The sequence below is a fragment of the Poecilia reticulata genome, chromosome 17, assembly GCF_904066995.2.
Source record: "Poecilia reticulata chromosome 17, P_reticulata-male-v2, whole genome shotgun sequence".
Taxonomy (NCBI): Eukaryota; Metazoa; Chordata; class Actinopteri; order Cyprinodontiformes; family Poeciliidae; genus Poecilia; species Poecilia reticulata.
This window is the reverse complement of record NC_088846.1, coordinates 6,891,512-6,910,222: the sequence shown is the minus strand read 5'-3', so window position 1 is coordinate 6,910,222 and position 18,711 is coordinate 6,891,512. Positions and strand designations below refer to the sequence as shown.

The window sequence follows — 18,711 nt, the reverse complement described above, 5'->3', positions numbered from 1 at the left end:
AAACTAAAGTTAAATAATAAAAAGTATTATTATTGGTATCGGAGATACTGGCCCTATATTTATTTAATGTTATATCGATATTCAATTGTATATTCTGTAGTTTCCGTTTCACTTGCTCTGGAATTTGACGTCATAGTTCAGGTTTTATGTGCATTTTTTAAACGCTACTAAGCTGCTCCCAGTTTTAAAAACAATACCTTGTTTCCACGATTACGCATCATAACAATTTTCTGAAAGTAAACAAATAAGACCAACAACAACAAAAAAAAAAATTCGTATCCAAGGAATTAAAAACCACAGGGAATAATTGTCTAAGTATGCAATATCTCAACAACAAAAACACGAGAAAAAAGCCAAGAAAAAAAAACCATAACACAACTGCTCCGCCACTTTGTCACCATTATAACTCCAACAATTTATTCTGTTAAAACAAACGTCATTTTAAATTCACTTCAGGAATTTATGCGAGCTTATTCTCCATTATTTACAACTTCCTTAACCAACGGAACGAATCAAAACAAAATAATTTTCGACAGGAAACCCCTTTGTTGTTGTTGCCACAATACCGTTGACGTCATATCCGGTTTAATCCTCCCCGCCGGTGTCAGTGCTGCTCTGCTGAAGTTCGCAGTTGAACTTGCTATGCCTGCTGCGGAGAAGCTTAGGGGAGCATACCGACGCCTTTAACTCTACGGGGCCAGTGATATAAAGTGACTCAGACTGCCGCAGCGGATATTAGCGGATGATGTTTTCCTTGTCAATGTCTGTCCAGCCACAGGTAAGAAACAAGTAGGCCGAGCTAGCTTTAGCATTGTTTTTGTTTTTGTTTCTGACCTACCCAGCTGGGCTTCGCCTGCTAGGTCAGACCCTGCTGTTTATCTAATGAAACCTTGTTAGTTTGTGTGGACATTTAAGGACACTCAACAATTTATGTTTTCCTATTGTACCTTGGTATACATTTAAACTATTCTAGCCTTGCTTCACCACATAGAGTAATAGTAATACGCGGAATACTTGGCGTGTTTTAGCTATAATTTTAACATAATTCTGTGACAACAAATGGGGGTTTGATCATCGCTGTTTGAATCATCGCAGGTGACTCTACCTCTCAGTCACCTCATCAACATCCTTCACCCCCTGAAGAACTCAGTGGGAAGCAGCAGCAGTGCCACCTGCAAGTCAAGAAAACAAAAGGAGCATGCCCCGGATGCAGATCTGCACCGTACAGAGGTATAACGCAACAACTCTGGGCGACGTTAAATTGTTCAAATATCATCTGATGTCAGTCTTTTTGTCCTTAAACCAAGTCGGATTAAGTCACAGTAAACAATCTGTGCTTTAAGATAATGCTTTCATTTGTTTCTGATCGTCTGGCTGGAGTTTTTGATCAACTTTTCGAGAGAAGTGCTTGATTTGTTTTTTTCCTCCTCAAGTCTGGAATTGTGTATATATATAAAGTTGCACAATATATTCACCAACAGTCGCAGAGAATTGTTTGGATTCAACTTATGGTAGGTTATTTCAAGTCATAATCACTCATACTTTGGGTGTAAGGTGTTTTCAGCTCATCAAATTCCCTTGATTCCGACAAAAGACGTGTTGGTGGCCAAGATGCTGAGACGAATCGAATGGAATAGATTATAATAAAGCCTGTTGCAATAAGCACTAAATCAATTAATCACATGACAAATTAAAACAAGCTTCATAATTTATTTGATAATATTTGATTTTATGTGTGTCTATCTCATTTTCTACCAAATAGTGAATGACAAATATCTTCAGTCTTGCATTTTATTTAGAGATTTCAGTATCCATTTTATGTGTTAAATGTCCATTAGAAATTAAAGTTCATGAATGTTCAAGAGAGCGAACTTGCATTTTTGTGGCATTATCGTCTCAAACCAACAATGTTATCATTTATTGCAATAACTTTTGGGACAAATTATCGCCACGAAAATTTTATCATGACAAGGTTGTTGATGCGAAAAGAAAAAAGATATTTATTTTCTCAAATATAACAGTAATTTTGTAATCCGTTTCTAATATTAAGACCTAATTTGAATTAGAAAACAAGTACAATGTGTTGTTTCTTCTTTTAATTGTTTTAACATGTATGTACTGTAGTCTACACAAATATAAAACTACAGCGAATTTTGATTTGTTTTTCTAGTAACAGTAGGAGAGTGCTGCCGTCAATCAAAAGCTGCGACCCGTTAAGTTTAATTAATCTAAACGTGGGAAAATATTCAGGGTAGAGAAGAATCTGTCAAACTCTAATAACCATTCTGAAATTTAGATTTTATTTTTTATTTTTTGGACTACTCCTTTAGATCAGACTGCGTTACAGAGCTCTGTACTCCTTGTTTTAACAAAAACCAATTGTTCTTGAACCTTGGCACACATTTCGTGTTGTCTGCATGTGTGTTTTTCAGTTCGCGCTGTCCGCCGGGAACTTGCGGGAGCTCGGTTTGTCCGACCTTGGAAAGCAGCAGCTGGACGAGTTGGTGAGCCAGGTGCTGCCACGCCTGAGCCCGCAGGAGGCGCCCCCTCCAGCCTGGGGACAGTCGCCATGGAGGACCTCCCACCTCTCCTCTCACTCCTTCTTCCACAATAAGCACGGTGAAAACGAACTGCTTTATTTAGAAAGAACAAATTGTCGTTTTTCATCGGTTGTCACGGCAGCCTGTTGGTGTTTTCATCTCGTTGTCTCACAGTTAACAGACGGCTGTTGTCTGTTTTGCTCAGGCTTTTTGTTGGGCACCTTGCCCCTGATGTCTCCTGTCTACTTAAACAAGCGCCCGTCTCCCCTTCAGACGATCTGCACAGAGCTGAAACACTGGCCAGGTAGTTGCTGATTAGTTGCATTTATGAGCAGTTTAGTCGACTGTGATCACTGAGAGACTAATAAGTCCGGATTAGTTACAAAGTTGTGCGATGTGTTGCTGTACGGCGTGAGAAATTCAGCCGGTTTGTTCACGACTCTTGTCGATTTCTCAAGCGATGTTTCAGAGCCGAGGCTTCAAAACTTTAAGGACCAAAACCAGGCGAGTGCAGTCAGCCTTCGAACGTCCCGCCGACTCCGAGACGTTCGCACCGTCGTTTATCAAGGTGAGCTCTGAAGGAAATCTTAACAGTGAAATCTAAGTAATACGAGAATAAAGTTGTAATATTAGGAAAATAAATTAGTAATTTGTAATATTGGTACTAGTTGCAAAGGTAGTAGTTATGAGAATTTCAACACAAAAAATAAAAATGTAGTTATCCAAGACTTTCTCTGAAATTTAAAGATGTTCTTCTGGTAAAATTGCATCTTTTGTCTGTTAATATTATGACCATTTTCTCGTAATTAAACAAAAAATTCTCATAGTTGTACTCAGTCTTGTGTTTTTTTTTTTTCTTTACAGGGTCTCCTGACGCGCGATAAGGGGCTGGACGCTGAGGGCCTGGACGGTCTGCTGAGGAACAAGAACGTACCTGATGGGCAGCAGGAGGCGTTCAAGAGGGGCTTCGCTGAGGGTTTCCTCAAAGCGCAGGCGCTGACGCAGCGCACCCAAGGCAGGTTTTAACTCCTGATCCGACCAAGAGAAGAACCGATACCAGAACTAAAACGGTTCTGTTGTGACTGTTCAGACTCTCTGAGGAGAACTCGTCTGTTCCTGCTGGTCCTGCTTCTGGTCGGGCTCTACGGCATCTCCAAGACTCCGTTCATATCTGGTAAACGTCCGCCTCTCCCCTTTTCTCTCTCTTTTTTTTTTTCCCCCCAGTTACGGAAAATTACTTTCACATTTTCGATTCGTATTTTAGCTGCTTGAACGGCTTAAATCGGGTGTAAACGTTTTCCACGGAGCTCAGCTTCAGCTCAATGCACAACTGAGCCGCACGCTGCTCTGACTAGATAACGTTCCTGTGCTGTATTGAACTTGGACAGTGCGCTTCCGAACAACAACAGGCCTGGACTCAGCCGTGGACCCGGTGCAGATGAAAAACGTGACGTTCGAGCACGTGAAGGGCGTAGAGGAGGCCAAAAACGAGCTGCAGGAGGTGGTGGAGTTTCTGAAGAACCCGCAGAAGTTCACGGCCCTTGGAGGAAAGCTGCCAAAGGGTGAGAGGTCAGGGGTGAAAAAACGGTCCCTGCAGTTATTGCGATAAACGATGATGCTGTTTTGAGACCGTTTTCAAGTGAAATTGTTTAGAGCTGAAACAATTAATCATGTTTAATCACGATTAATCGATCGTTGAAAGAATCATCAACCAATTTAGTAATCGAATAATCATTTTTGTGAGTATACAGACTCTACAAAAAATATAATTTTCTCAAAAACAACACAGTCAGAGCAGAAATGAAGCCAAAACTGCACAAAGGTTTTTCATATCAGATGAAAAACTTTCTTTAATATGTTCAACCCAGAATTCAGCTGATTCAAATTATGTAAAATAAATAAATGAATAAAATTAGAAATCCATTTAAAAACTCAGAAAATAAATTGATTACTGGTCAGTATATATAAACGTCTTTTTTTTTTTTCTTTTTTTTTTGGGATGGCCGTTCATTGAAGGCATGATTTGCATTTTATTGAGAAAAGATGTCTTCATTCCCAAAGTAACTGAATTATTTATAAGTGTTAATGTATTTCATATACTGTGTTTAAAAAAAACAACAAAAAAGCAAACAAACTTAAGTAGTTAAGTGAATAATCTGTAAATTGTGTATTCTGTAAATTAATCCGATTAAGAGCCAGAATAATCGATTACTAAAATAATCGTTAGTTACAGCCCTAATATATTTATGGTGGCATAATAACGCAAGTTTTCCCTTTGAAATCTCCAGGTTGCAGTGTGAGGTTTTCTTCACAAAAATCAACATCCAAAAAAAACAGCTAATAACGATAAACAAAATGGAAGTAAAAGCCAAAGACAATCAAACCTATGAATAAAATTATGATTTCTCTGTGAACAATGTTTCCCTTCAAAAAATACTAATCATTAGAATGTAAGCTATGGAGCTCATTTTAATTTATTAGTGACAAGTTTAGTTGTGGCATCTTTTTCTTTTGTTTGTTTTAGTTGAACTTTTCTCTTGCGTCTCTGTTTTTATTTTAGGCGTTCTGCTCGTTGGTCCTCCAGGGACAGGAAAGACTCTGCTGGCCCGAGCCGTGGCCGGAGAGGCCGACGTGCCGTTTTACTACGCCTCTGGTTCAGAGTTTGACGAGATGTTTGTTGGCGTTGGAGCGAGTCGCATCAGGAACCTTTTCAGTGGGTCGTTTTTCCTTCTTTGGGAGCCTAAAGAAGTTTACTCTCATCATGGACATGAATGTCATATCGGTTGTAGCGGGCGTCTCCTTTTGAGGCTGGAATATTTAACGGTTAAACGGGTTTTCCGCCATTAGAACATTTACCAGCGTGTACACCAGGTTGATTGACAGCGCTAAGTCCCTCCCCTGGCACTGATTGTTTTTTTTTTGGTTGGTGTATTTCTTCAGACGGCAATAACAGCACAAGGAGGAAGTGGAGGAAATCTGTTTTTTCACAGGTTATTTATTAAACTGTCACGACATGGTGGTAAAAACATATTTTTTAAAAATAAAAGTTACATACTAAAGCTTTCATTTTCAAAAAGGAAATTCAATGAAGCATTTTTGAATTTGAATTAAAATTTTCAATGTCCATAAGACATTTAATCCCGTGTTAGAAGTAGTGTATGCGCATGAATACATTTGATTGTTTCTTTATTTTTGTCCTGAGCCTTTGTGGATTTCAGGAAATACATTTTAGATTCAAAATTATACAGAAAAGTCTTATTTAGAAAAATCGTTGCAGTTGTGTTTCGTATCATCATATCTCTATGAATCACAGCCACGGTGATTATCAATCCCTTGAGCTTTGTTTACTTCAACCCCGAGGCATTCATTTAGATGTAGCTGCTGTTTTCTCAGGGGAGGCTAAAGGTAACGCTCCGTGTGTGATCTTCATCGACGAACTGGACAGCGTGGGAGGGAAAAGGATCGAGTCTCCTATGCACCCTTACTCCAGACAGACTATCAACCAGCTGCTTGCCGAGATGGACGGGTAATCTCAGAAACACATTTTTAATTTGGCTTGTTTTTATTTTAAAAAGTCTCCCATCTTCCAAGCTGAGCATTTGTTCAAGCCAATCAGAAAATGACCCCAGAGACACTGACCAGCTCTTCTTCTAGGTTTAAGCCTAATGAGGGGGTGATCATCATCGGAGCAACTAACTTCCCAGAGGCTCTGGATAAGTACGTTTTATGTCGCTGGGTAATGCAGTACCCATCATTCAGGTTCTGCACAGCTGTGCATTTACTCCGTTTCTGTGTTTGTGTTCGAAGCGCGCTGATCCGCCCGGGGCGTTTTGACATGCAGGTGACCGTACCCAAACCAGACGTGAAGGGACGGACGGAGATTCTCAACTGGTACCTGAAGAAGATCAAAGTAGATCCAGGTTAGATTCTGTTAGCATTACTTCATCCGAATCAAGTTATTTCACACTCTTTCTATTTCATGTTCACATTGAGTTGAGGGGGGCGGAGTTTCCTCTGTGGGGGCTCGTCCGGTCAGAGTGCAGCACGTCTGCGTGAGGGGCAGCGAGGCCGGGAATAAAACTGAAACTACCAGCAAAATAACAAAGAAGAAGGGAAGATATGCAGACTTTTTCTGAATTGTTTCAAGATTTTTTGTTTGCATTTATTGAACTGATTTTAATTATAATGCCTGGTAACAAAAGCATCTCAGGCTTATTGAGAGAAGCTGCGTAAATAAAAGATTCAAAAGGTAAGCTGGTCAGAGCTGATGGGAAGATGAATTAAGACGACTCTGAACATAGAGTCAGAGCTAAAACTGATTAGTTTAGATCATTTAAAATGCTCAACACAAAGTCTGGATTTAAATCCAGACATTGACACTCATATTTGTTCTCATCTAGTCTAACTGGTGAAAAAATCTAAAGCTTGTAGATGTAATTGTAAAAGGCTTTTCTGAAAAATATTCACTCAGGAGGCCTGAATACTTTTGTAAAGCATTGTATGTCCACTTTCTGTGCACCCACGTATTTCGTGATACAGTAATAGAGTACGATAAAGCATTTAAACAAAGCTGCTACTACGACATCCAAACTATTCCCCGGCTACATGCCTGTTCTCTGTTCTGTCTGCAGCCATCGAGGCCAACGTCATCGCCCGGGGAACAGTCGGATTCTCTGGCGCAGATCTGGAAAATCTGGTGAACCAGGCCGCCTTGAAGGCAGCGGTCGATGGCAAAGACATGGTCACCATGAAGGAGCTGGAGTTCGCTAAAGACAAAATCCTCATGGGTGTGTAACGCCACGCCGGCGTAGTCGCAGACCGGAGTTCATTTACGGGCGTTGCAGCTCCCGGAAATGAACTCAAGTCAGAGTTTCCTCGAGGATGTTTTTAAACCATGGTGGTGGGCTGCCCAGGAGAGTTTAGGGGCAGGGAGGATGGCACGATGCTGCTGATTAAATACCAGGATCAGGAAGCTGTCAAAACGTACCTGGAACGTTATGCCTGAAGGCCAAACTATGTTAACTGCATTATTGTTGTTCAAATGCAGCATGTGTTACCATTAGGATCGTTTTCAAAGGCTTCAGCTAAAAATGCATTCAACTTAATCTTCCTTAGATAAGGTTCTTTCACCGGTTCTTTCCCTCTGCTTCGGAGTGTTGTCTAGTTTTACTTCACTCCTCATAGCAGCGCAGCGCACAGTAACCATCTTCACAGACAGGCAAAAATATGAACGTTCCATGATATTTAAATTCATTTCAAACTCTGACTGTGGTTAATATAAGTGTGCAGGCATATATCTATCTATGTAAGCGTCTGTCTGTCCTAGCATGTGAAAAACAAAAAAAAAAGTTTAATTCTGAAAGGTGTGGAGGCGTTTATTTTGCTGTTGCAGAGCGCCGCCATCAGTTACATATAGAGGAGACCCTGAACGTCCTCGTCTTCCTCGCTTTTTTCTTCAAGGCCCTGAGAGAAGAAGTGCAGAAATAGACCAGAAAAACAAGCTCATCACAGCGTACCATGAGTCTGGTCACGCCATCGTAGCGTACTACACCAAAGACGCCATGCCGATCAACAAGGCCACCATCATGCCCAGAGGCCCGAGTCTGGGACACGTAGGAGAATCCAGATCTAGTTTCTTCTTTTGAACTATGATGGGGGTTTTTATTAACGTGATGTAAACATTTGACGGCCTCTCCGTCCTCCAGGTGTCCATGCTCCCGGAGAACGACAGGTGGAGCGAGACTCGCTCTCAGCTTCTGGCACAGATGGATGTCAGTATGGGCGGCCGTGTGGCAGAGGAGATTATTTTTGGCCACGAAAACATCACAACAGGTAGGAAACAGCTCCTTTAACAGGTGATTAGGAGAAGGAAGTATAGAATATTGTTAGTAGGACTGGCCGATTTTATAAACTAAGAATTTTTTTTGGCTTTTTGACTATTTAATTTTTGGTAAATCTGAGGGTTTTTTTCTTCCATCAATGAACTCTTTGGGTTTCCATACTTCAGAACGATATCAGCACCCCCAGGGCGGCCATCTTGTTTGACCAGTGCGTTTTACAGTTTCTATTTATTTGGACTTTGAATTCAACTCTCTGTGTTAATTAGGAGGGTAAAGTCATAAGAATACAATCGTAACGTTAGGAGAATGAAATGGTTACGAGAGCTTCAACGTGAAAAATAAAAATTATTCGAGTTATTTTCTCATTAAAACAACTTTCTTGTAATTTTAAGACGCAATTCTTATAAAATCACATCTTTATTCTGCTAATATTATTACATAACTGAGCAAAAATTTTCATAACTTCTCGTCCGACTCGCAGAAGGAACGTTTGAACTAACACTCACTTTTTGAAAATGTTTTCTGTCATTTGTAATTTAGTTTTTAGAAAATAAAGCAAGAGGAGAAATAAATTGAATAAAGAGATTTAATTTTTATGCCATATCTCCCTAATATTTAGCGTAGCTATGTTTTCCATCTAATTGGCTTACGAATTTTGAGTACATTTTTTAAAATGTCGTAATTTTTTTCTTTTCTGTTAAAAAAAAAAATTTTTTAACTTAGGCGTTTCCTTCTGCTGGTTTGGAGCAAATCGACCAGGCTACACAGAGCGCAATTTCGTCAGATGCTGACGTTTCGTATTTCTGTAGCAAACAGGAAGCAGAGGTTGCAAACTAGCACGGAGCGCAGAGAACCAGAGAGTTCTCCCCTCCATGCTGGACTCCCATGCCTCTGGTAAGGCACACAGCCTAGTGGATGGTAAAATTCGTTGATCTCAGAACCCATCGGGTCAATGTGTTCCCATCTCCCCTTTCGCGCATTAACTCAAGACGGCGTCAAAACTTCTTCTCAAAATTGGGGAAGTTATGTCGAACTTTGCGGTTTCCAACAACCTTTTTCTAATGCAACATTTCAAAAGACGTTGATGTAAACCAGGTGTTGTCGCTTCTCCTTTTTTAAGGCGCATCGAACGACTTCGATGGCGCCACCAGGATCGCTAAGATGATGGTGACCAGATACGGGATGTGTGAGAAGGTAAGCCGAAAACTTTCAGCTGACGGCAGAAAAACGTGGTGCTTGTTTGCGCTCTGACTCCGCTCCCCGTCTCTCAGTTGGGCGTGATGACCTACTCCGACCTGACGGCCCAAAGTCCGGAGACACAAGCTGCTGTGGAGCAAGAAGTCAGGGTTCTGCTGAAGGTCGACATCAATCGTATCTACACATATGAACCTTCTCTGCTCCTGTAAGCCTTGTGTAACACCTGTTTTGTTTTTTTCAGGACTCCTACGAGCGTGCCAAATCCCTGCTGAAGTCTCACGCCAAGGAGCACAAGAATCTGGCCGACGCTCTGCTCATGTACGAGACGCTGGACGCCAAAGAGATTCAGCTGGTCCTGGAGGGCAAAACGCTGGAGACCAGATAAAACCAGCAGGAACACAGACGGGGAACGAACAGGGGGCAGTGGGGGAGGCAACGGGCAAATTTTAAAGAGAATTAAATCAGAGGCATCCATCCGCAGTGTCTCCTTTTTAAAAAGTGCTCCACTTTATACCCTCAAGCATTCATGGAACCTCCCAAACAGTTTGCGCTGATTCTTAAAGCAAAGACTCGCCGTTGGCATCGGCGTTGGCGTCGTCATGGGTTCCGATGCCAGCAGATCCTTTTTCCTTTCCTTTTTGAGCCTCATGGTACCGATGTGTGGAGCGCCTTTAGATAGATAAATCTTTTAAGGCAGGGTCATAATCTCACATTGAAATTTGTAGGGGAAAAAATATCAACTTTAATTTATTTGTATTTATTCTGTGGGAGAAAAATAATCAATATTAAATTTTAAATCAATCATCAATAATATATCTGTACCAAGAGAGATCTTGGTACAGATATATTGTACCAATATATCGATTAGCTTAGCTTTTGAAACAAAAAACTTACTTCCCTTCTGTAATGTGTAAAAAGAGGTGTCTGAATGGTCAGGGCTTGGCAGCACTGATGTCAGTCCTGAAGGCAGTGTAGGGCTTCATTTCTGTACCAAGAGAGATCTTGGTACAGACTGTTTAGAACCTGGAGTGTCAGGGAGCCTTTTATAGACTTATGAATTATTATTATTATTATTAAAGTTATATATAGAATTTTTTTTTTTTTTTTGCTTAAGCAAGGACAGGCGGTTGATGTTTCTGTGGTTTAGATGTTTATTTTTTATTTTAATATCCGCAATAGACGCAAATTATTGTCTATTAACTTCATTTACTTTTATTATTACTTTATTATTATTATTCCATAATAAATTAGATAAACATCAAGTCACGTAAACGGGACAGAAACCAACCAGCCCAAAAAAAAAAGCCAGAAATTATGAGCCTATTTTTTTTTTTTTTACAAAATTCAGACATTTTCTTGTTTCGGATTTTTATCTTTTTAGATTGATAATGATTTTGTTTGGGGGAATTTTTCCTTTTCTCGCTTAAATAAATAGAACTCAAATTGAAGGCAGGATTTTTTTTAAAAATTATTTTCAGCGTGAGATTATGCTGCTGCTATAAAAGAGGAATCCAATTTAATCGTTTATCCACGTCTGTCCTCACCTGTAATGATTCATGAATGTAACTAAAAGTGGATGAACCTTCATTTGTCCTGGAAGATGTCGCGCCGTTGACGCACCGGGAGGCGTTTCACACCAAGATTTTACTATGATGGTAAAAATGATCGACTAATGACGCAAAAACACGTTAGCTATCATGTTTTCCATCTTAGTGTTTGCAGAGGCGCGTCATAAATATCCCCACTTCCTTCCTTCCTTCTTTCCTTCCGTCCGTCCTTCGCCCTCCACAGGAATCTGCTCCTCCATCGTAAAGGCTGCCTTTTGGGTGATTGCGTAACGAGCCTTTTTTTTTTTTTTTTTGTTACTTCAGTGCATTACTGTCTGTGCACTTTATTTTCTCATTTTAAAGTCAACACCATCCTTATTTATTTTGTTTTTGGCTTTTGGAAAGCCTCCGAGTAAAACGCTTAGTCTCCTTGTAATTACAGATGTGTGAAGTCAAGACGAACCAAAAGGCCCGTTTTGCGTCTCTCTTCTTCTTCGCTGCGTTCAAATCTCCTGCCCACATTTCATTTTTTTTCTCTTTGTAAGCTAAGATTTCTTCAGTACGGAGAAGTGACTCTTCACCAGCGAAGAAATGTGTCAGGCTGGCTAAAGCTGAACCAGGCAGCAAACATCCTAGACTCTGGAAATGTTTGGACATTTTCAATTTATCGTGCTTCATTTCTGAGGCAACTAAGAGCATACGCCAGGTTTAGAGCAGTCCATTATTTAAATCTATACCATAATCAACAGAGTTAGCAATATTTTCTTGACGTTGGCTTCAGTTTTACATGTTCTCTTGTTTCTTGATCTCTTAGCTTTGGTTGGCATGTATATACAACTCGGTGGTGGGAAACCTGTATATAAATGTATAGGAATGCTTTTATGCTGTATACTCTCTGAGAGGCTCCCCACTGTAGATCGCTTTCATAGTGTGATAAAGACTGATTATGTGCAGCAGAAATAAACAAACTCCAAATAAAATCTAAAAAAAAAAAAGAAAAGGGAAAGTGGCTGATTTCTCCTTCTAATTTTTTTCTGAAAAAAGTGAAAAAAATCCTTATGTTTGTTGTTTTATCACCAGAACAAAAATGATTTTAAAAAAATCAATTACAATAATCAATTACTATAATCTGAATAGTCTTTCTCTGATTTTTTTTTTATTGGATGCATACATTTCAAAAAGTTTAACTTTTACCTCATTTAGTCCAGATATTATTTTCCAATAAAGTTTAGGGTATCATCTGCAAATGTGAGACGCCTTTGGAAGCATTTTTTTTTTTTTGGTCAATGGAGGTTTTGACTTTGCATCCCCATTAATTCATTTAGAAATGTCACTGTTCTAAAATAAACATTTAATTTGCAAACTAGATGTTTAGTTGGTAAGCTAAATACTAACTATTAGGAGTTAGTATTTAGTATGGAGTTAGAACCAAACATCTAACTCCACACTTAATATTTGGTTAGCAAGCTCAATATTTAGTTTGGAGAAGAATAAACTTGCTCATTGCCATCAGTTTCAGACCGTGTAACTTTACAAACGGCACTCCGTACTTTCTGACCTGCGTGCATTTGGGCCTGTTGACTTTCATGACTGATTTTGACCCCCTGACCTAACCAGAATAACTTCGAGCGAGCTAATTATAATAGAACAAAAATAATTTGTTGGATTCGTGAAACAAAGAAAAGAGTGAGGTCGTTTTAAATATCATTAGCCAATGCGGGTACGAAGAGACTGTCGGTATTAAACTAGCGAATTATTTTTTTGTATTAAAACTGAGTCCTCGTGAACGTCAATTACGTCACGCACGTCGCAGCAGATTAGGCGGAAGTCGCGCGGCCAGCAGGCAGCTGCCATCGTAGCCGATAGCCGCCTGCTGCTGCAAACAACAAGTTCAACATTTGTCGCTCAAAGCGTCCGCACCTGGAGGTCCGCTTATAGCCAACCTGGGCAACATGGACGAGGACGTGCTGACCACCCTGAAGCTGCTGATAATTGGAGAAAGCGGAGTGGGGAAGTCCAGGTTTGTGTATATGCTAGCAGCTGCTAGCCTCTTATTGATGTTGACATTATCCTCGTCGTTACGTAAGTTTATTCTTCTCTGCTCAACAGCTGCTGCTCGGTGCTAATGTCATTGTTTTATGTTTACAACTTGTTTAACACAAAGTGAAAGTTGCTCAAAAAAACAAAAACGTAGTACTTACTGACTTTATTACGTAAACATTTTAGAAGCAGCTGGGAAAGTTTTGTTTTCGCTCTGAAGGAATGATGCTGCACATTCGGTACCAGAAATGTATTGTTGCTTTGTTGTCGTTTTATTATGTTTCTGGCAGAAAGCTAGCTTTATGAGTTTAACCCCACAATATCCTGCTGAATGTTCATTTCCAACGTGTCCTTGTTTCCCCTTACAGCCTCCTCCTGCGGTTCACAGAAGACACTTTTGACCCAGAGCAGTCAGCCACTATAGGTTCTATTACAGTCATAAATACACTCATATATACCGATGTAGAACATAGAAATTGCTTCATGTCGGAAATGTTTCTCTTAAATCCAGTTTCTCGTTTGTTTGTCGTGTTTCTTAAGGTGTGGACTTCAAAGTAAAGACCCTAGCAATTGAAGGAAACAAAGCAAAGCTCGCCATTTGGGTGAGTCTTCGTGACCTCCATCCTCACCCACATTCACAAACACTGCAATACAGTTAGGAAACAAACATGGTGAAGTTGAACGTTTCCTCCACACGGTGGCGACATTGTTCAGCAGTGAATACTAGTGAAGAACAACAGCTGTTGTTGAGCTGCAGCTTTGTGTCCTGGGTCACAGTAAGGGTCGAAGCGCCTTTTAACAACGAAATTAGAAACTAATCCTTATTCAGAAGGTGAAATGTTTGCTGCTTTTTTTTTCCCACAACAAGCCAAAATGTCCCAAGGACTACAAAGGGATCCCTTTGTGGACTTATAAAGACTGTTAAAGCAATGATCAGGTTATTAAAGGGTCATTTCTGAGACTTCTAGCAGTAAATGGGGACGTTGTCATTGAGATTAGCAGTGCTCAAGTGGTGGAAAATGGTGGAAAATGTCACTCTGAAGTCTGGTGTGTTTTCTTTTTAAGGACACAGCTGGACAGGAGAGGTTTCGCACGCTGACACCCAGCTACTACCGCGGCGCACAGGGAGTCATACTCGGTAAACAGCTGATGCTTTTCAAGTCAAACTACCCCTACCTTCTCGCTTTCTTTTTTCCCCCTCCATCCACTGCACTAGTACTTGTTTACCTCGTGTTTTGGTTATAATATTTTGCTTTAACTTTGCATACACCGCCTTCAGTTAAGTCTTAAAACTCCTTGAACCTTTCCAATCCAAAAATCCATTTATGCCCCCAGTACAGCTAAATAAAATTTATCTAATGACATGATCTTTTGAACAAGAAAATTATTTTATTCTTAAGTTATGTACTACAGAAAGCCTTTTTATTTTTTTGAAGAACCACCATTTTATTTTGACAGTGTAACGTTTCTTTAAACTTCTCCACAACTTTCTGCCTGACTTGTCTGCTGTGTTCCTCTGTCGTCTTGATGCTGTTTATTCACTAATGTTCCCTAATAACAAACCTCTGAGGCCTTAACAGGATGGCTGGATTTATAGTAAAAAAAAAACCACATAGAAAACTTGTATTTATGCTTTTGGTTTAGCTCTTAAAATTCTGATTTTATATATTTTGAAATGTACAATACAGCACAACAGAAACTGAAGAAAATTGCCCAAAACTTCAAATAAAAGGTTTTAAAGTTGCACTAGTGAAGTTAGATCTCAGCCATTTTTACACCAGCATATGTCAACACAACTACAGACGCACTGATGCGAAATTTTGTCCCGACATTTACATTTCTATATATGCCCCAAACTTTCTGACATCATGAAAAAAAGACCACACCGCTTGGTCTGCTTATCTGCTTCAGTTCAAATCCAATCAACAACAATGTCGAAGCTGACGTATCAACGACTAATCACAAGGCGCTGTGTTTTTGTGTGTTTTTGTCAGTATATGATGTCACACGGCGCGACTCTTTCACGAAGCTCGAAAACTGGTTGAACGAACTGGAAACTTACTCGACGCGCAACGACATTGTCAAAATGCTGGTCGGCAACAAAATCGATAAGGTGAGTCACTTCCTGGAGTTCTGACATGCACAACGTGTGACTGACCCCAATGCTAAAAACAGACATTTTAAGTTTTAATTTGACTGTTTTTCATAAATGCAGGACGACTTACATTATTGTTCTTTGGTCAAAACAAAACACACAAAAAATGAGCAGTGAAATATCTGTTATATGCATTTTGTGCTGCTCTGCCGCTGTCGGTCTGGATTTCGCTGTGCGTGTGCGGCGTGGAGTAGTTTTATGGTTCTTAAAACATCTGATGTGGTTTCAGGATGACCGTGAAGTGGACAGAAATGAAGGACTGAAATTTGCCAGGAAACACTCGATGCTTTTTATTGGTAAGCACTGGCCTAAGTGTGGAATCAGATGTTGTCGGCCATGTTCGTTTACAGTGAGAGAGCCATAAAGTTCCAGCCGGCGCCAATAAAACTCTTCAAATTGTATTTAAAAGTTACAGCTGTCATTAAATGTCACAGAGGAAGTCATGCACACAGCTCAGATTAGCTGGGCTGGTTTTACAGTGCTTTGCTCACAACAAGAAATCGAGGGATGCAGACAACCAAGAAAAAAAAATGGGGTTATTATTTAAACTGAATGAAGAAGTTTAAAGGCAAAATTACAAGATGTGATGGATTTAATCTGCTCTTTATTCTAATTGCTACTTCCTATTTAGAGATGCACTATTTAAAGGGTTCCCTGGACATTGTAAGTTTTTGAGTTATGACTTGCTGATCCAGATTTTTTTTTTGAAGAATAATTGAAATTGAAAAGTGAAATATCTAAACGATAATATCTTCATATTGAAATAAAAGGAATGATTTCTCAAAAACAGTCCTGAAGTTACACAACTGTCACAAATTCAGAAAAATCCTTCCTGTTGTTGGATAGAAATAGAAATGGACCGATTTGTCCTGGCTGATACCAATTTTTTTTTTAGTTCTGGTGTGAAGAATTTGATATGAACTAGGGATGCATGACATATTGCCATCAATGTCAATATTGGTAATTTTTTACATATCGGTTTTGGTCCGTTGAGCAAAACTGAGCCGATTAACGACAAATGTTTATTTCCATCTTGTTGCCGTTTGTATTTGAACACTGCAGTTTTGCACAATGATGCAGCAAAAGATGACTTGGTTTTTAATTGAAGCAGAAAAGCTTTCGTACCAATCACATGAAGAAGTGTGATGTGTGTCACTAAACTGCACACAGTAACTGCATTTGATCATTTGTTTTCAAATTTATGAATATTCTTTATGAACAAACAGTGGAGAAAATTATAAAGGACAGTTTGGGTTTTTTTAAACATTAATTGGAATTCATCGCAACAACAATAAATCAAAATTCTTGTCACGACAAGAAATCTATCGCGATAAACGATACGATAAATGCTCACCGAGAAGCAGTGTTACATTTTTTTACATTTTTAGACCTGAAGGGACATTTGTGTCATTGTTGTTTTTTGTTCGTCTTCTGAAGCACTTTTACCTCCCTGATCACATTAACCCCGTCTCTGTTCAGAGGCCAGTGCTAAGACCAAAGATGGCGTCCAGTGTGCCTTCGAGGAGCTAGTGGAGAAGATCCTCCAGACTCCGGGACTCTGGGAGAGCGACAACCAGGGTCAGAAGGTCCAGCTGGGGCAGCAGGAGCAGGACAGGGGACGGGCGTGTGGCGGATACTGCTCCATACCCTGAAACCGACAGAAACGGCGACCTGACGGGGAAACGATACGGACCAGAGAAACGGAACTAAAGAGGGGCGGAAGAAGAAAAGGAAGCTCCGTCATCTGAGCGAACACTGCAGTTTTGCACAATTACTGTTCAAACATCGTCACTTATTTGACTCTTATCATGTTTCGTTAGCAAGCGCATCAATCAGAGGTGGAATGGTGTTTTCAGATAAAACGAGACGTGCCCAGGGCGTCGCAGCAGCACTCGTCTGGGGCGGATCTTCATCATTAGCAACAGTTGTTCGGTTCGGCATTACTTTACCAGCATCGTGCCTGTAACATAATCAGATTTTAGGCGGCGCTTCAGGTTTTATTCTGAATATTTAATCCTAAACAATAAAAAAAACTTAAATATCCTAGTTTATGTCCGATTCCCTTCAGATTCCCGACTTTATTATTACACCTCAGCACTGTGAATTATCCAAAATGATTCATCAAACAGTGGAGCCCAGTTACTGACGTTTTTTTGTTTTTGTTTTTTTCCCCCACCCCCATCTTTACACTCCTGCCTCCACATCGTTACTTTTTCCTACAAAATATTCCCACTTATTGTTTTAATGCTATTTTCTCAGCATTATCAGCCTCTGTTGTCCAGCTTAATTCCATCTCTGGTGAGTTTTAGTTTTGCAGTGCTTCCTTTGCAATTATCATTTGTTAACCCTATAATGAGAACATTCCCAAGCACTTTTTCCCTCCCTTTGTTTTTGAATTCCAGCTTTAATTAATACCTTATTATTCCTAGTTACTGTTACCTGGGAGAAGAAATGAATTGAATCTTTTTTTTTTTTTACTGATGCTTGGTTGTGCTTTTCAGTCATGTACTGTCACATGTTGACCTGAGACCTGCCTTAACACTAAGAGAGCTGCAGTCGAGTAGCATTTGATTTGTTTTGAACTTAAATAAATAGAAACCTGAAGATGGGATCTCTCGGCTCCAAGAATTGTTTGTTTGCTGTTTGGTAGCTGGCGTAGTATTTTGTTGACTGGATGTAAGAATGAAAATATTTTAGGAAAAAAATGATTCACCCCAACGCCCTCCTCCCCCCAAAAAAATCTGCAAAGCAAAAGTAGAACACGTTGAAAATCCAAGATAAATGATAAAAAACAAAAAAAAAAAAACAATAATTCAGAAATACTTGTAGCAGTGGAAAAGTAATATGTTTTTAATGTTTCCTATGCAGTCTTGAAAAGTGAAGTATTTTCCAAGTTGGGATAAGAATGGATAAAACTGAGTTTGGAAAAATGTATTTCCAGTCTATTTTCCTTATCCCACTGTCTAAAAGTGATATCTATCCATTAATCCAGACATTCATTACTTTATCTGAAAAATATTGGCTGGAGAGGCTTTAAACCATGCATCTGTTTATTGATCTTTCCATCTATTTGTCAGTTTTTCCATAATACAATAACGTGCCAGTCTGTCAATATCCTTGTCAATGCAAATTTTAAGCGAAGATCCGTCCATAAATCAATCAGTCCAACTTTCTGAACATCACTTTATCTGTCCATCGTACATTAATCTATCAGCCCATCCATAAATCATCTGGTTTTTGCAAGTTCCAAATTGTAGTCAAAGTCCAATTAAATTTTTATATCATTTATATTAAACAGTCCTGCACATTTAAAACACTGAAATAAAAAAAAAGAAAACATGAGAAAATATCAAAGGAAGCATAAGATGCGAAATTTCAGTAAGAAATGGCTA

The 18,711-nt window shown here is 39.5% G+C and overlaps 2 protein-coding genes across 3 annotated transcripts; both read left to right on the top strand.

The window, feature by feature from the left end:
- Positions 1–565: 565 nt before the first annotated feature.
- Positions 566–10,051, top strand: LOC103478959 (ATP-dependent zinc metalloprotease YME1L1-like). 2 transcript variants are annotated; one of them, XM_008433130.3, is made up of 18 exons: positions 566–778; positions 1,096–1,230; positions 2,433–2,619; positions 2,746–2,844; positions 2,999–3,108; positions 3,405–3,555; positions 3,631–3,714; positions 3,950–4,102; positions 5,101–5,253; positions 5,934–6,066; positions 6,195–6,257; positions 6,348–6,460; positions 7,172–7,327; positions 8,001–8,152; positions 8,246–8,372; positions 9,501–9,574; positions 9,652–9,738; positions 9,819–10,051. In XM_008433130.3, the coding sequence occupies exons 1-18, from the start codon at positions 743–745 to the stop codon at positions 9,960–9,962; spliced, it is 2,157 nt and encodes a 718-aa protein (XP_008431352.1). In that variant the 5' UTR covers positions 566–742; the 3' UTR covers positions 9,963–10,051. The 2 variants fall into 2 exon arrangements, with proteins under 2 accessions (XP_008431352.1, XP_008431351.1); XM_008433129.3 differs by having other exon boundaries at positions 3,929–4,102.
- A 2,869-nt stretch (positions 10,052–12,920) lies between these two features.
- Positions 12,921–17,930, top strand: LOC103478960 (ras-related protein Rab-18-B). Its single transcript, XM_008433131.3, has 7 exons — positions 12,921–13,144; positions 13,533–13,588; positions 13,705–13,766; positions 14,230–14,302; positions 15,159–15,277; positions 15,549–15,615; positions 16,799–17,930. The coding sequence occupies exons 1-7, from the start codon at positions 13,077–13,079 to the stop codon at positions 16,969–16,971; spliced, it is 618 nt and encodes a 205-aa protein (XP_008431353.1). The 5' UTR covers positions 12,921–13,076; the 3' UTR covers positions 16,972–17,930.
- The last annotated feature ends 781 nt before the right edge of the window (positions 17,931–18,711 follow it).

Excerpts from the sequence above, each read along its gene's own strand:
- LOC103478959 (XM_008433129.3), top strand. The coding sequence starts at position 743 with ATGATGTTTTCCTTGTCAATGTCTGTCCAGCCACAG. Across the intron at positions 779-1,095 it reads CAATGTCTGTCCAGCCACAG|GTGACTCTACCTCTCAGTCA; the intron begins GTAAGAAACAAG and ends GAATCATCGCAG. Across the intron at positions 5,254-5,933 it reads TCGCATCAGGAACCTTTTCA|GGGAGGCTAAAGGTAACGCT; the intron begins GTGGGTCGTTTT and ends CTGTTTTCTCAG.
- LOC103478960 (XM_008433131.3), top strand. The coding sequence starts at position 13,077 with ATGGACGAGGACGTGCTGACCACCCTGAAGCTGCTGATAATTGGAGAA. Across the intron at positions 13,145-13,532 it reads AGCGGAGTGGGGAAGTCCAG|CCTCCTCCTGCGGTTCACAG; the intron begins GTTTGTGTATAT and ends TTCCCCTTACAG. Across the intron at positions 13,767-14,229 it reads AAGCAAAGCTCGCCATTTGG|GACACAGCTGGACAGGAGAG; the intron begins GTGAGTCTTCGT and ends TTTCTTTTTAAG.